This window comes from Tympanuchus pallidicinctus, unplaced genomic scaffold (assembly GCF_026119805.1).
Source record: "Tympanuchus pallidicinctus isolate F22 unplaced genomic scaffold, pur_lepc_1.0 scaffold18, whole genome shotgun sequence".
Taxonomy (NCBI): domain Eukaryota; kingdom Metazoa; phylum Chordata; class Aves; order Galliformes; family Phasianidae; genus Tympanuchus; species Tympanuchus pallidicinctus.
In genome coordinates this window covers 7,120,003-7,136,493 of record NW_026294699.1, presented here as the reverse complement: position 1 = coordinate 7,136,493, position 16,491 = coordinate 7,120,003, and the positions used below count along the sequence as shown (strand labels likewise).

The window sequence follows — 16,491 nt, the reverse complement described above, 5'->3', positions numbered from 1 at the left end:
GCTGCACAGACCTGCAGCTGGGCTGCCTGTGGGCCTGGAGCTGTCACTGCTGTGCTCTGCCCAGAGCCTGTATTTTTCCTGCTCTTGTTTTTTTAAATAAACATGCCGTTTTACAATCTGTAAGATGTTTCTTGTGTTTCACACTTTCTCGTCTCCCAAATGAGTTTTTCTTAGCAGTTTTGCTGCCAGTTGATGGTTTTTCTGTCCTGCTTTACCATGAAAGCCAAGTTGTGAATGAAATGTTTAGTTTGGAGCTCCAGTCCTTAAGCAGAGAGGCACTGAATCACATCTGAGCATGGTGTGTTTTGTTTTTCAGCCTCCTCGTGACAGGAGTGGTCAGTTAGCTTGTGAATTGTGAGCCGGCGGCAGGTAAAAGAATTCTATTGGAAGCCAGTGTTACCGGATTACACCTAAAGCTTCAAAGCACTTTTTCAGCACGGGCTTTCCCTAATTTCAACACGTAACTCCTTGGACTCGTGCCCTGCTCACAGTGTGCTGCACCACTGCATTGTGCCTGGAGTCCCGCGCTGCTGCACGGCTCTCACTCCTGCACCAAGCTCAGTGCCAGCACAGGTGGGAGCTGCAGGTGCAGAGCTGAAGTAATCTCGGGAATAATATCCATTGTTATCTTTGTCTTTAGAGAGAGGTCAGTGTAAAAATTGCAATTTTCAGCATTGAGCAGATACTGCTTGTATGTGGGAGAGGGCAGACTCCTCTGTGGGTTGCTGTTGGAGCAGCTCCTTGACATCCAGACACATCGCAGCCTGGTTAAAATCCGTGGGAAATCTGGAGCTCCAGTCTGTAAATGATGGTGTTATTGCAAGAATGCGTGGCTCATATGAATTCTCCTCGGATGCTTTTAGCTGCAGCCAGTAACTTATCAAAAAAATACCGCTTTTCTGCCTATTTTTTTTATTGTTGTTGTTGGCTTCCGTTGTTGTTGGTTTTTTTACAGCAAAACTGAAATGTGTACAGAAAAAAAACACTGCAGTTTGCTTTTGTTGAAGAGTTTCCTGTGCCATCAATTTGAGTTTCTTCTGCTAATAGTATGCTAATGGCACGGAGCAATAGAATGAAAAGTATTTTGCTTTAGTGACAATACTGTGCTTTTTGTCTCTGTTCTTTGTCCCTAAATATAAGTGTTGAGAGAAACCAGTCCAAGTAATTTTCATGAGAACATTAAAAAAATCATCCTAGCTGTGATAGATCAGTTAGTAACTTGTTGCTTGGTTGCAAACCCTGTTAGCTCAGGGGCATGGGTGGTGCAAGGACAGGATGCCCATCCACCTGCTGGGACCTCAGTCCTCTTAATGGTAATGTGTCTCAATAGCTGCTGTCCAGATGTGAAAGCGGGAATTGAAATGATGCATTTTTTTTCCTGCATGTTTAATTCTGTGTCTTTACGAATAGGCGTTTGGTGTTTAAGATGTGTTATCCATCTGGTGAGCTGTGGCCAGGGACTGTCAGGTGATGGACGCACAGTGTGTTGCAGTGCTGGCAGGGGCTCAGGGCTGTGCTGAGCAGAGGCAGGGGGCTGAGCAGGCATGGAAGCGGCCGTGTGCCTGCAGCGCCGATCCCGACACAGCGTGGAATTGAAGATATGATTTTCAAGGCGCCCTAATTGGATTAGAGGGATTGTATTAAAGATATGTTGACTATGAAATGTTTAGAGGATTAATGCTCCATGATTTTCTTCTTAAACCATCTGCACTAATCCCTCTTGATCAGCAGCAGCTTCTGGAAGGCATTGCAGCCAGGAAGGCGGTGCGGCCCCACCGCTGCCATCCCAGAAGTGCTGCAATTTGCACTTGTGGCTTGTGCGAGAATTGCCGTTCCTCTCTTTCTCCTCTCTTTTGACCTATGCATGTATGATGAAATCCAGCTAAGGGAGTGCAGCGCTATTTATTATTCAGATGTTATTGTAGCTTTGCATACCGTATGAGTAATCTTCCAAAGTCTGCCAAAGGAACCACTGTTAATTGCTTACAATAGAATATATTTGCTGTTGGAAATGTCACAACATAATTATGTTCTATTTCTCTGTCTGACAAGTAATATACTAGAAGAAAATTGGTCCTCTTTTTCTTCCCTGTTAGGTAAAATTATTCACGCTTACCCTTTCAGTAGTGTACATGGTAGCAAGCGTTCTTGAAGCACAAGAGCTAATCAATGATAAAATAATTAATGTGTCACTATTAAGACAGATAAATGAAAAATACATCATACAGGGAACGTGAAGTGCATGGGGTAAGGTTACAAAAATTTAAATTGCCCAGAATTAGTTGATCTAGTGCATATAATCCAGAGAGACATAAAACAAGCTCGTTGATGGATGCCAGTATTAAGGGAAGGTCCAGGTCTTGGAAATGTCTCTTGATTCTATCCGGCAGCCCCAGCTCCTGCTCATCAGAAGGCCGCCTTTGTTGCTGGGTGAGTCGATTAGGCCCGGTGGTCAGCAGGGCTGGAAACAGAAAGTGAATGATCGCGTAGTGCAGCTCTGCTGCTTGAAGCAGCCTTGGGTAAGCCATTGCTGACCAGTGTCCTCTGCCACAAGGGATATTTCGGAAGAGTTACGTGTCAGCCCACGGGCAGAAGAAAAAATTATTCTCTGAATGCAGAAATTGCATTTATTTGGGAAGCCAGTTTCTGAGGTGTAGCGTTTAATGTTTTAGTTTAAACATTTCAATTGTGATTATTTTTTTCACTGACCCACCAGTGTATACAGTGCATATGTATGCACGCAGATTGTACGTGTATCCATGGTACATACACATATGTGATTCTGATCTCTTGTGCATCTTTTATTTCCACAATATGAGATTCTTACAAGCAATCAGATGCGTTGCAGTGCTGCAGCTTCAGAAATCCATGGAGCTGAACTCAGTGGGATGTGGCTCTGGAGTGGAGCTGCCTGGGTGTGTGCTATTTATCTTTTGTCTCTATGAAGAAATTTCTGTTAATTCCACTTACAGTACAACTAGTGTCAGCTAAAATGTTAAATCTGAACTTTGGCAGTGTTTTCCAACACATGCTGCAGGCTTGCAGGTTTATTTTTGCTGCACTGTTAGTGTCAGTCCTTCTCAGTGCCTAACTGATAAAAAAAAAAAACGATAAAAGTCTTCCCTTTTTTCTTCTGTCCAACATCATGTTCGTGGTCATCGTGGGCAGAGAATCAAGGCAGACTCTGTGCTTCAAAATCTGATTTTAAAAAAACAGGGGACAGATGTAATGGGAATCTCAAAGGAAGGGTGAATTTGTAGTTAGCAGCCCAAACCCTCATGTGATATAAATGATCTCGCTCCTGCAGTTGCAGTGAAGTTACCTGGCCTTACACCAGCTGGTCACGGTGACTGACTGTTCATTTCTTAAGGATATCCAGGGAGACAGTCCTTGATACGGGATGTGAAGGATGGCAGCACAGTGGTAGAACAGAGCAGGAAGGCATTGATCACCAGGTAACCAGCATGCATGTGTCTGCCTCTTCATTCCTCAGCAGTCTCAGCAGATTCCTCCTGGGCGGTTATGTAAAGTAGAGGCTATTCTAACCATGTAAGTGCATTTATTTTCACTGCTTATTGATTACTTGTGCTGTGAGCATGACAGGAAGAGATGGAATAAAGGTTACAGATGTGCCGTTCTCCAAAACAAAAACAAAAATCAAGAAGAAAACACAACAGAGTGCTAGAATAAAGACAGACTGGTTTAAATGCTAATTTGAGGCTTGAGACTTGATATGGCTGTATTTCTGTTACACTTTGTGTTGTGATGATTTTGGTGCTTTCTTGCTGCCTTGATTGCTCCGTAGCAATGGGTTAGTTCTCAAGACCAGTAATCTCAGGGAGGAAAAAAGTTTGGCTAGCATGCTCCAGCAAAGCTACAAGTAGCTGAGATGTGCCTCCTGGGAACGTGGCCATTTTCATCACTAGAATGATCAGAAATGCAAACTTGATAGTTAGCATAGCAAATGAAGATTAGTGTGTGCTGTGAGAGCAGTGTAGCAGTATCTGATAATTAGACTGTCGTTTGCAAAACGTAGGAATGGTTACAATAACTACTTGAGGCTGACTGCAAGACAAAGCGGAATTTGTATTTAGAGCACAGCAAACTGCTTCCAGACCCAACGCTGCCTCTGTCCTTTGAATCCCACTCACACAATGTGTTGGTATAGCACACGCACACGTGTAATCTGAATTTCTGCACTGGGGTTGATTTTGCACAGTCCTGTGTCATTGCAACAGCTTTGGGATAGAAAAAAATAGAAATCTTTGTTCTCAGTTCTTCAGTGTGAATCCTTCATATGGTGTGGAGACAAATATGGTGTGGAAAACCTAGTTTCCTGGTGCAGGTTTCTTTTATATCTAATGGACTGTACCCGCCCCAATGGGGCAGTGGTTCTTGGATGAGTATTTGCAGTGGTGCACACAACACAAAAGTTAAGCAGCTCTGACAGGAAGGTGACAGAGCAGGGATGGAAATGTTCTCTTTCAATTTCCGAAATAGAAAATCATCATATTTTTTTCCCTGGAAAAGATAGAAATAATTCATTGTCTTATGATCCAGTTGTGAATATGAAACAGTTCTCCATGTGTCTTCTCTCCTCCTACCTTCCTTTCTTCACACACACTTTATTTTTCTGTTCAGGGAAGGTAGAGATCCTCCAGCACCGGAGTTACAGTGCAACTCAACCCAAATCCATGATTGTAACCATTTTCCCTTACTATCTTGTACTTCTGCAGGGGCATAAAACTGCTTCACTGTCCACAAATTCACTGCGTAGAAACTTGCAGTGATCTCCTGCAAGACCTTGTCCAGCTGTAAGGCAGGAACTCCTCTCCTCTGGCTGCCCGCAGCCTGCACTGCTGTGTTTGACACCATAACAGCAGGCCCAGGCCCACATCAACCCCTTTGTTCCAGGCAGGGCTTCTGCTCAGCATGGGAGAACAGTACTGAAATGTGTCTCTTTAATGCTGAACGGACAAGTCATGGAGTGCTTGTACATCACGTTTTGCTGCTCCCCACCTACCTTGCATTGATTTTTGCTTACGGGTTACTTGATTGTGTGAACTTACAGAGGATCGTAAATTGCTTCTGTAATTCATGGCAGAGGCTGGGAATGAAAAATACTCAAGAGTTGTTGAGATAAAACATTACTGCAAAAAAATTGAATATCCACTTTTCAATAGCAGCATAATTTCTGAAATTTTATCCAAAGTCCTCGATGCTAATTTGCAGATAGTAAGTACGGGTAACAGCAATTTAAAGGAAATCTGCAGATCGTAACCAGGAGCGTTTCATTTTGTAAGTCATAAGCATTCCTCACAAATCCCTATGCCCTGGGGACAGCTGCATGGAAAATCTCTGCTGATTCCATCTCTTCTGCTTTGCTGAGTGTGTTAAAACCCAGTAAGAGAAGGCGTATGTATGGCCAGCCATGTGAATGAATTGCAGCAGGAGCCAGGTGTGCTTTGCTAAAGGGAAAACCCAGGCAGAGGTGATCAGCAAAGGCACTGAGCCCCATGGTCTGAGCACTGTGCTCGAGGCCTGACGGGAGGCAGGGGGAGGCTGGGGTTCCTTGCAAGATGCATCAGCATAGAAATCCATCTGAATTAAATGTGCTGCCTGGCTCACGTTTTGATGAATACTCACCTGCATTGTGACAAAATCCTATTTGGGTTCTGGGTTCTGGGACAGCAAAATTTGCTTTCTAACCTAAGAGCAATTCACATAGCATGCTTCAGGAGTTACCTTGTCTGTGTAACGTGTCCTCACTGGAGGGTACAGACAGGGTACTCTCCTTAGCCCTGTGGCTTTACTGAAATGGATCATTACAGTAACAGAGCTTCCTCTCTTGCTTTACACCAACAAGAGCGTCCTTGTAGATAAGTCCAGAGAAATTTTGCTATTTTCAGGTTGTCAAACAAAGGCTTCTCATAAGATCCTAAAGGCTCACCTGTAAATTGCCACAGAGCTGTTTGTTTTGCTGCTTTTATATGTATACACACTGCCAGCTACTTCTGCTGGTAGTTGTGTTAGAAACATGCAAATTTCTAAGTAGAGATATTTTTTTATTCTTGTCTCCTTTGAACACAGCAAAACTGTCTTTGTTCTGCGCTAACCAAAATGGAAGAAGTTTCAGACGAAGACAACCCTGGACATTTCCAGCCTCCTGGATTGTTAGGAGTGCTGAGGAATTAGAATGGAGGAACACAGAGAAAATCTGCAACTACTGCTCAGTGGCAGAAGTGGTCCCAGGGCTGCTCCTGTGTGTTCAGGCAGGGATGCAGAGCTCTGCCTCTGTGGAGTGCTTAGGGCCGGGATTCCTGCTGTACTGGTAGCTATCTGATTGTGTTATGGTTGTGATTGGTAAATAGTGTGCTGAACTACACAGCAGTGCCTCTTGTGATGTCCTCTGTCAGCTGATTCATGGTATCGAGGCCTGGCCCATGCACAAAGTGGTGTTCAGGTTGAGTCAGCAGTATCCAGGCATTCTGCTGAACAGACAGGACGATGCCAGACTTAGAGTAGAAATGGATGGATTAATTTACAAAAAAATAATATGGCTCACAGAATTCATTAAAAGGTTGCTTGGTGCTGCTAGAGAAGTCTGACGATCTCATTAATTAGCACTAGAAGTAATAGATTAGTTGGTTCTGAGTTCTTTTGGTGGATGATTGAGCATTATGTGGCACTACAACAAATAGGAAAGTGATTGCACAATGTTTATTACTCTGGCATTTAGTAATACTGCAGTGGTTGAAGAATAAACTCTTAATTATGAGTATTGATTTCTCTGGGGCTTAGAGAAGGCAAGTTGGAACTGCACTGGAGAAGAGGTTTTCCTGTTACCTGCAAAAAGAGATGTGTTTTTCCTGGCAAACCTCAATGTAAGTTATTGAGCAGGAAGCCAGAAAGGCAACTTCCAATTTTCCAAGTAAGTTTACAAAAGGCATTTTGTCACAGAGCTGAAGACTGCTTTTTTTAATGTGACACGAAGGCCTATGGTGTGCCACATGCATGGTAGGTCTGTTAGGAACACTGTTGTTAGTGCTGTTATACTCTTCCCATTGTTTATACAGCCCTGAACTCCTGCTATATTTATGGAGCAAAAGAATACTCAGTGTTTCACCTTATTCAGAAATCCAGCTGGTTCTCTGTTTAATCAGCAGAGCAGTCTGCTCATCAGCCCCAGACTGAAAACAGAGAAGTGCCAGTACAGAGCTGAAGCAGCACACACTCTGATGTATGGAAAAGTTGCAATGTTCTTACCTTCGTGAAATTCCAGGCAGGCAGGGAAAGGATTAGAAGCCAAAATAGCGTGCAGGTGGAAAATGTGACTGAAAAAACCTGAATCTTAATAGGCAGAAGGAAGAAACATAGAAAAAGAGGAAAATAACAGAGAGGAGAATAAGTCACTGCAGGAATTTATTAGAGAAACCTGATAAAGTGCAGTGGCATTTCAGATGAAAATTCAGGAGGATTTTGTTTTCAGTAATTACTAGGTAAATGATAGTGTGGATATTGAAAGCAAGTGAGTTTAAAATAAAAGACCCACAATACAGCTATTTTAAATTCCCGTCACCTTCCGCATATCATTGCAGAAAGCCACTAATTTCAGTAAAGAGGTATCCAAAAATGTAATGAAAACCACTAAAAATATTTGTGCCCACTGATGGGACATCGACAGCTTGAAATCAGAGCAATTTAAATGAAAAATTGCTTGTTTTAGCTATTGCAATTGCCCTTCAGTCTCCTGTCAGTTCTCCTTGTATATTTTTTTCCTTTCACGGTCACTTTGTGTCCCTGCTGCTGAGCAGAAGCCCTGAGCACACACATGGGGAGGCTCAGCAGTGATGTAGGAGGAACAGAAGAACTGAGTGTATGTAAATGCCATGGTAGACAAACTGGATGTGATAGAAGAAATGAAATTTAAATTCTGTTCTAATCTTTTAATCGGAGTTCATCCGAGTCTTAGTGAGTTAGTGGATGATTTTGTAAAGAAATGCCATTTAAGTTGGTGGTGTGCTTTTTAACATTAGGAGTGATTCATGGCTAAAGATTTTTTGATAGGCAATCTGAACACATCTTGAGGCATTAAAGTTGCATTAATTTGTGAGCAGTACCACTCCAGATAGACTTTCCCTGAGGGGCTGCAAGGAGGTAAAGGTCTTTTACATGGGACAGATAGGCACATATCTGCCTTTCAACCCCATATGTGGTACAGCAAAGAGCCTCACTGCAGAGATTGGATGCACTTCTCACATGGATAGCTTTTCTTGGCCTCCAGGACAGAAGAAACATGTTCTTATCTAAGGCAAAGCACTGCAGAAGTATGGCTGAGGAGAAGGACCTGGAGGGAGTGTCACTGGAGATGCTGAGGCTATTCCTTTCCATCACATGGTGCTGCCTTTCACCTGGCAGCACCATGTGGTTGTCTAAAGAAGCGTTTCAATTACTCAAACAAAAGTGCATAAACCTATTGCATCTGCTGTCGGTGTGTGAGCTGAGCAGAGGGGCAGCCCAGGGGCAGGAGCTGGAGCTCACCTCTCAGGACACACTCCTCTGCTCTTCTTTCCCACACAGCAGGGCTGTGGAGCACCCACGGGCTGAAGGGCTGCTTTCCTGCTGGGGGGACCAAACTTCCCACCCAACTGAGTGCTCTGGTTGAGCTGGTTATTTATTGGATACATACAGGTGCATTGAGTCTGAAGGATCCTGTTACGCCAGAGCACGGTGTATGGGTTAAGTTGATGTTCTTGCATGTGATCACTGCTGCTACTTTCACCTGGCGTAGCTCATGTATGTCCATTTCTGCACCTTTCTCTGTAGTGTCAAGTGAATGTTTGAATCCTGCTCACATTCACTTCTATTTGCAATAACTAATAACTATTTCCAATATAATTAGAAGTTCAGGCTTTTCAGGATGGTCAGATAGATTTTCTTTTCTGACAAAATGAACCAGAAAGACAGCACAGGTGAAAAATTGTACCTTTTTTTTCTTCTTTTTTTTCTTTTTTTTTTTTTTTTTTTGTTTTGAGGAGCTCAGTTGCATTTTAGACAATGATGCTGCCTAGAAAAAAAAAAGTTTATGTTTGCAAGGGGGAAATAGAGGCAGGAGTGGTTTGGAGTTTGTTAATCTTTGGGGTGCTTTCCTTCTGCTTACATGCAAAATTTCAAGTTCTTCCTAAAACATTTCTATTGAGAAAAATCCTGACAAGGTCAAAGGGATGAAGATGTTGTTAGATGAAGAATGAGTGGTAGTTTTTTTGGATAAAATCAGTGTTTTCTTCTATCATGGTCAGATTTTTGAGATGAAGAATGTTACACGAAACCAAAACAGGGCTGTCTACATTCCTGAGTAAAAATGTCCCTTCAGCACTTATCAGTACATCCAGCCAAAAACCTACAGTATGGTGTTTTCCTTAGAAAATTGAGACCATAAATTCCTCTGTTAGTATAAAAAAATAAAAAATAGATTTGAGAAAGGATTCTGAGGCTCAGTCTCACACATGGAGAAGCAGAGGTGCACAGGATGCCATTTAAATGTTCAAGGCTACTCCTGTAGTTGCAAATAGATGCTATCTGTCAAGATAATCCTCAGCTGCTGTTAAATAGCAGAGTTTTACCAGCCTCTCAGCAGAGCAGTGCTGATCAGAGAAATGAGGGTTGTTTGATGGAGCGAGGGGTCTCTTGCTGAGGAGTTAGCTTTGGCATTCTGAAAATATTTTGAACAGCACTTAGAAACTTTGAGGTGATTGCTTTGAAGGTTCAAGTGTGTGTGTCCAGGCAGAGCTTGGTGTGTCTGACTCAAAGAAGGAGCTCAGACTTTTGGGTCCTTCCCTATGCTCATGTGGCTCGGTCTGGGTGGAAGCCTCCAGGTGGGGACGGTTTTGGTGCAGCATGGGCTGGCACTCCTTGGAAGTTCTCACTTCCCCTTAGAGACTGGTTTTTAAAAAATGAGCCAAGGTCAAATGCATGCTGTTCTCAGATACACTCAGAGATGTCCTGTGTTTTGTTTTCAAACAGGAAAAGCCAACAACAATGTACAGTGGGATGAGGACTCCGTAGAGTACATGCCAGCCAATCCAGTCAGGATCGCATTTGTCTTGGTTGTTCATGGCAGAGCTTCTCGGCAGCTCCAACGCATGTTTAAGGCTATTTACCATAAAGACCATTTTTATTACATTCATGTTGACAAGGTAATATATCACTGGTTATAAATTGCCTGTCTCACCATCTGTCAGTCTACCCATCTTTGTCATCTTCATCTTCTCTTTACCTCTGCCACATAAAGTGCATGTCACTTCTTGTCTTTCCATCTGTTATATGTTTGGAGCCACTTTTTGTATAACTCTTTCTTGTTATCTTGTCTGTGTAAGAGCTTTCATCTCTTTTTGTATGTCTTTGAGTATCTATCCATGTCTGTCTTGTACACTTAGTAATTGACTCGTTGCTGCAGTGGCCTCTTAAATGGAGAGCTGACCTGAGGTCCTTTGGGGCAGCTGAAGATGCAGGTGTTAACAGAGCTACCTAGGATCTACTGATGAGAAATTATAACTAAGCGTTAATTGTACTGCTTAACAGTTACTTGAGTTGTAACGAAATGAGCTAAAAGAGGGAGCTTTACATGTTTCATCATTAACATTTTGCAGAAGAAGGCTGTGCGGTGTAACAGCTGAAGGGCAAAGGTCACTACACTCAGGTAGTCAAGAAATACAGCTACTGGTTAGTCAATGCAGGGAGGGACAATTTTGGACAGAGTAACTTGAATATGTCACTTTTTTCTCCTGTAAAGCGATCCAATTACTTACACCGGCAAGTGCTCCAGTTTGCTAACCAGTACCCAAATGTGAGAGTCACTTCCTGGAGAATGGCAACTATCTGGGGAGGAGCAAGTCTTCTGTCCACCTACCTGCAGAGCATGAGGGACTTAATGGAGATGAATGACTGGCCATGGGATTTCTTCATTAACCTCAGCGCTGCCGACTACCCAATCAGGTACAGCAAGTCTTTTAAGCACATTTAAACACGTCTCTTGTTCCTAAGGGAAGTAAGTACTGCTGTAAGGGATGGTGTTTCTGTGCTGCAAGAAGTAGAGGTCAGAGGAGCAGTTTCTTCTGTTTTACAGCAGGAGACTTCTCTTGGTGAGGCTGGTGTCTGATAACCGTGGTTTTGCCTTGGAGACTGTCACCTTACTGTACCCTATGCATCTGTGGCTGCAAGCAGCTTAGCAGAACCAATTCTTCACTTTCAGTGAGGAAGCAGGTGCTGCTCTATTTAGTCCCCATTTCCAGCAAGGGGCACCTAGAGAGAGGCTGAGTAAAGTAATGGGAAACACCAGAGCTAAATGAACTCCAGGCATGGAGAGATTGCTCCCTGCCAGGGCTCTGATCAACAGTTTGATTTGATGTCTCAGAGGGAGCTGAAGGTGTGAATGTAGATTCAGTGAAGGTAATGTTCTGTTCTTCCCTTTTTTTAGTACTTTTTCTGTAAAGGATAATGATAGTAGAAGTGACAAATAAGTTGCTAGGAGTCAATTATATCTTCAGCACCAACCATTCCCTGAATGTCTCTATTCAGACACCATCAGGGAAGGAACTTCACACATCACCGCATGATAAAGCTTGTGATTTTAAGTGAAATTACGTTCTTTCTGCATTTGCATAACCCAGGCAATACAACTGCATTCAGTGAAGTTTACTACATTATGCAAAAGTAGGCAATAAAAAGGGGAAGGAGAGTGAAAACTACAGAAAGCAAAGAACAACTGTGCTTCAGCTGTTGTTTCTAGGCTATAAGAATTATCAAGAAGAGAGAAGGAGGAAGTTCTCCTTGTGACATCTGTTTCCCTTCATACTGAAAGGAATCAAGAAAAGGGAAATAACTTTCTTGGGTAATTCTCCTATAAGTGATGACATTGCATGCTCTTTGTACTAATACAAAATAAATATATTAGCAAAAGGCAGTAAAAAGAGCTGATTAGATTTCTTCAAGATCTCAAATAATGGGACTTTTCTGAATCTTGCGTCTCAGACAGGAATCCCCACAGAAGTGTGAATTGAAAACAGCGTGAGCTTTTGCCTTAGGAGGGATTCCTGTGAGAAGTGTCACTGGTGCCCGTTTCTAAGCACTGTCAGTCAAATGCAGCGTGTTTTGGGGAGGAAAACTAGGCAAGAATATAAGAGTCACAGAGAGTGCACTGATATTGGACCAAGGGAGCTTGAGCTTAGGACTCCCAGTATTTCACATTGCATCTGATTTGGTGTCCTACAGGAAGAGCTGTAGCAATGTGTGAGCAATCAACTATGTGTGATTGTAAAGGAGAGCATGTAACATTCTCTGTGTCTCTGTTCTGCAAAAAAAGTAGCTTCTTATTCCCTGTAACTCATTTTCCTGCTCAGGAGTCCTACACTGATGATAAAAAGTAGAATAATGAAAGGCAACAGAGGAGAAAGGTAGGTGATGGGACTTGTAATCAAGTAAGATAAATTATAAGTGAATAAATGGTTGGAGGTGTAGTGTAATTACAGGACAGTCCCAGCAGATGTATCCAGTTACCATGCTGTGGTATAGTGTTCACCCTAAACGTAATCTTGTAGCGCTGAGGCCGTGACCTGCAGCATTCTCAAATGCTCTGCGAAACAAGTTAAACCTCAGGGCCAAATGGGATCAGTCACTAACAGATGTGGCCATAAACAGCCACAGGATTTGTTGAGTAGACTGCAGTCAGTTCTGCATTAATGGATTCTTTGTAGTATGCCGTGGTATCTTAAAGTCATTCAAACTCCAAACAAGTGCCATTCAGCTGGAAAAATTCCAGGCGTTTGTTTCTTCATGGTGGGAATTGTTGAAGGCTGCACTGCTGCGTTGCAGCTGCTCTGGGATTGCGTGGTGGGCTGCCAGCAGCTGGGCAGGCGCTGAAGTGCTCACTTCCCTTTCTGTCAAAGCTCTCTGTTACCAGAACTGTTGGATACAGGCTCCCCCTCTACACGATGCACTTCAACACAAAGTAAAATCCCTTTTTTAATGCTGTGACTTCAATAACAGTGAATTACAGGTGCTGTAAAATTTTTTGAATGTGGACTATTACAGTTATAAACCCTAGAAAATGTTAGCTCATCAAAAATATGTATGAGTCTATTTAATTTCCGTAGTAGAGGTGCTATAAATTAATATTCTTTACGATCTTAGGAAGGCGCTACCTCTCTGCATACAGGACAGATTGTTTTTTCAGGAAACAGTAAATAGTGTGTTTGAGGGGTTTTTGCTTTTTCCAGACGTTAGGCCATGATTTGTTAGATAATGGGCTAGAGGCAGTTCTCACACTGGTTAGTCATATTGCAGTGTTTTTAGCTAGGCTTCCCTGCATAAGAACATATGAATTTTGTGGATTAATAGTTTTGATCCAGAGCTGCTTCACATTAAGCTTTCGTTTCCCATCTGCCATTCCATCTGTAACACTGAAACCTTTACTACTTCTCTTCTGATAATAAAAGCTAATCCAGCCTTCTAAGTCAGGAGAACACATTCTATATGCGGGGTTAATTCTGTATGATGAAGCCTAAATCTGTCTGGGGAGCAGTCTGCTATGCTCACAGGCTACATTACAAGTACTGGGAACCCTTCATCTTATAGAAGAGATGCCTAGAAGCAGATGTCAAGGATCACAGCATATAAAGGCACAGGGAGAAAAAAAAAAAGAAAGATCAGAACCATTCATTATGGGAGGGGAGCAATTAAAATAGAAATAAAATATATGCAAACTAAGAAAATGTGAATATCTCAGTTGCTGTAGTCGTGCCTTAGTGTTTAGCTTTTGAAGCCTTGGTGGACTCTGTCAAGCAGGTACATACAATGAGGTTCTCATTCATGTGCTTCTAGTTGTCACTGCAGTAGAAATCGCTCACACAGTCTGAGCATAGAGATACCTCTGAGAAAATACTGCATTTTCCATGAGGCAGTAGGCTGTTTGTTGGCCTGAGGGAAATGATTTGGAGCATCATCTAACTTGACTCTGCTCAACCCTGATAACCATAGTGAGTAGGAGAAGGAGCGATGAAATGGCAGAGAGATACTTTGGGGTAGGAGTTTTCTGACTTTTTTCTCTATTTGCTCTAAGGCTGTGTGGTTTAGGGTCTTTTTGTTGTTTTAAGGGTTGAGAAAAAGGCACATGCTTTCACGTTTCTCAAGACACCGTCTCCCACAACCATAACATTCACAGAGAACAAAATATATACCTTCCTTTTTCTTAGTTTTTTCATGATTTTTTTTTTTTTTGAGGAAGAAGTCTGTTCTTCTGAGAGTCTCTTTCAAAGCTCTGTGGGAAAGCTATCAATGTCTTTATCCTTTTATTTTACATGCATATCTATTTGCATTATTTATTGCCTCTGACAAACAGCATCAGGTAGTCAACCTTACCTTCAGGGACTGAAATTTCACTCCCAACAAGGGGAACTGTGGTGAGCATCTGTTGATGCTGAATGTTTAATGTGCTTTGCATGAGTCCTTGGGTAATGGGACAGGTGAAGTGTCGTACACTCAAATGATCTCATTGAACTTCCTGATTTAGCGGTGAATGTCATGTCAGTGCTTACCTGGTCACAAAGCTTGTACAGAGGATACACGTAATGAAGCATTTGAACTTCTTGTAATTTACAGTAAATCACTGAATCTCTATCACCAAAGGGATCACCAAATCTAATTGCCAGCTAATGCTCTGTCTTTAATAAAGGTCAAGTGAAATTATTAGCAGAAGCTTGGGGAGTGCTTCAGAATGGTAAGAAAAAAGAGTGGCTTATTTATGGAAATGGGAATGCAGACAATACTGATTTTCAATTATGAGTGATTGGGTATAATAAGAAAACCAGTAAAACTATTGTGTTTTGGTAGCTCATACTATGAAGATGAGTTCTTTTTAGGATAAAAATTTTATTGAAATGTCTTCCTGCGTTGTGAAGACTCGGTCAAATGAGATAGGAGAGATTTTGGTGTGGAACTTGAATATGTATCAAAGTACTGGTAGCATTTGGGGAGAGTGGATACAGACTCTAACGGAGTCAATTGAATGATCTAACTGGGACCAGTACTTTCAGTAACAGGTGCCAAAATTCATGTAACTTATGATGATCATCTCTGTCAGTCAGAATTGTATTCAAAAATCAAGAAACCACAGCTGACAGAAAGCTCTTGAGTGACCTGCTCTTCTTTTATTGTGTTCTCCTCTGATCAGGGGCCAAGTTAACCTTTTTAATGCTGAATAGCAATATTCACTACACATTTCAGGGTTCCATAGGAACTTTAAAGATTCCCTGTGAAGCAGGTGGACCTTTCTCTCAGGTCAGCGTTTCCAGTCCATCAGCCAGCAGCAGGCAGGCAGCCTGGCTCTCAGTCTTCATTTGCTCCAGCCGACCTGTGCTCCCGGCTCCCTAGGGGAATTGTTAGCGAAGATAACCACCCAAAATCAACAGTTTTGCTTGAATTCCTGCCAAATCTGAACATGGCAGGCAGCCTACCAGTGATAAAGCTGTCCTTTCATTCACCTTTCTTCTTCACAACTTTCATCTCTCGTAGCTTACACGTCCAGGTCCTGCACTTGGGCCCCACTAGGGACCAGAAATTGCTTCCTTTGGGTATCAGGAAAGGAAACCAAAGAGAAAATGTTTTGCCACTTTTTCAACTTGTTTTTCAGGTGATGGGATGACCCCAGGGATTAGCAGTTTCCTTATTTCAGCAGAGCTTGGGTGGCTGACACTATGTAAAGTTCACTGGAGATGGGTTTTGTTCTATATAGCAGATTTCTGATGACCTGATAAGGTTTGTTGTGGACTTTTGACCTAGTGGCCAAACCTTTCAAGCGGATGACTGAGAAAGAAGTAGTGAGAGAATGCAGTTTGTACTGAGTGAGCAAACGAGACTCAGGCTCTCCATCTGCTTCTACAAAACTTCTCAGCTTTTGCAACAGGCAGACTCAAAGTGCGCTACTGGGAGCACAGGAAACAAAGAACTGAACTCTAAGGTAGAGCACTCTAGCTTTAAGAGAAATGTCTGAGACTCAGCTGTGCCCTCTTGTTGTAAAATTACAAATCCAAAGCCAGCAGGGCTGATGGAAGCTGTGTAGTAGCAACATGATCACCAGAGACATTCGCTCAAAAGGCAGTTATGCTCTCTCTCAACTTCTCATCATTTTTACTTAGCCAAACAATCATCTTTCACTGAGGTTCTGACTTCAGAGCCATCTCTTCACAGCTCTTTCCTTCCTGGTAGTACATATTGAGCTGTTACTCAATGTGAGAGCCTCTGTGAAGGATGCTGGTGTTCCAGGCCTGGGTTTGACTTTGCACTCTGATCATGCACCCCTTGCAGCGCTGCTCATAAAGTCAGGCCTTGCCAATAGAGCAAGGAATTGGCAGTAGGGAGATAATACATTATGCATGCTTTAAAGTGTGTTTCAAACATGGTCCTGAGCTGAAGCATGGGAAAATAGTATTTATCTGT

The 16,491-nt window shown here is 42.4% G+C and overlaps 1 protein-coding gene across 2 annotated transcripts in view; it reads left to right on the top strand.

Annotated features, from left to right (window-relative positions):
* XYLT1 (xylosyltransferase 1) overlaps positions 1-16,491 on the top strand; it is a 145,057-nt gene that overhangs the window by 82,674 nt on the left and 45,892 nt on the right. For both annotated transcript variants that reach the window (XM_052680114.1, XM_052680113.1), the window contains exons 3-4: positions 10,024-10,196; positions 10,793-10,995. In XM_052680114.1, coding sequence (XP_052536074.1) covers positions 10,024-10,196; positions 10,793-10,995 — 376 coding nt within the window. The remainder of the gene's footprint in view (positions 1-10,023; positions 10,197-10,792; positions 10,996-16,491) is intronic.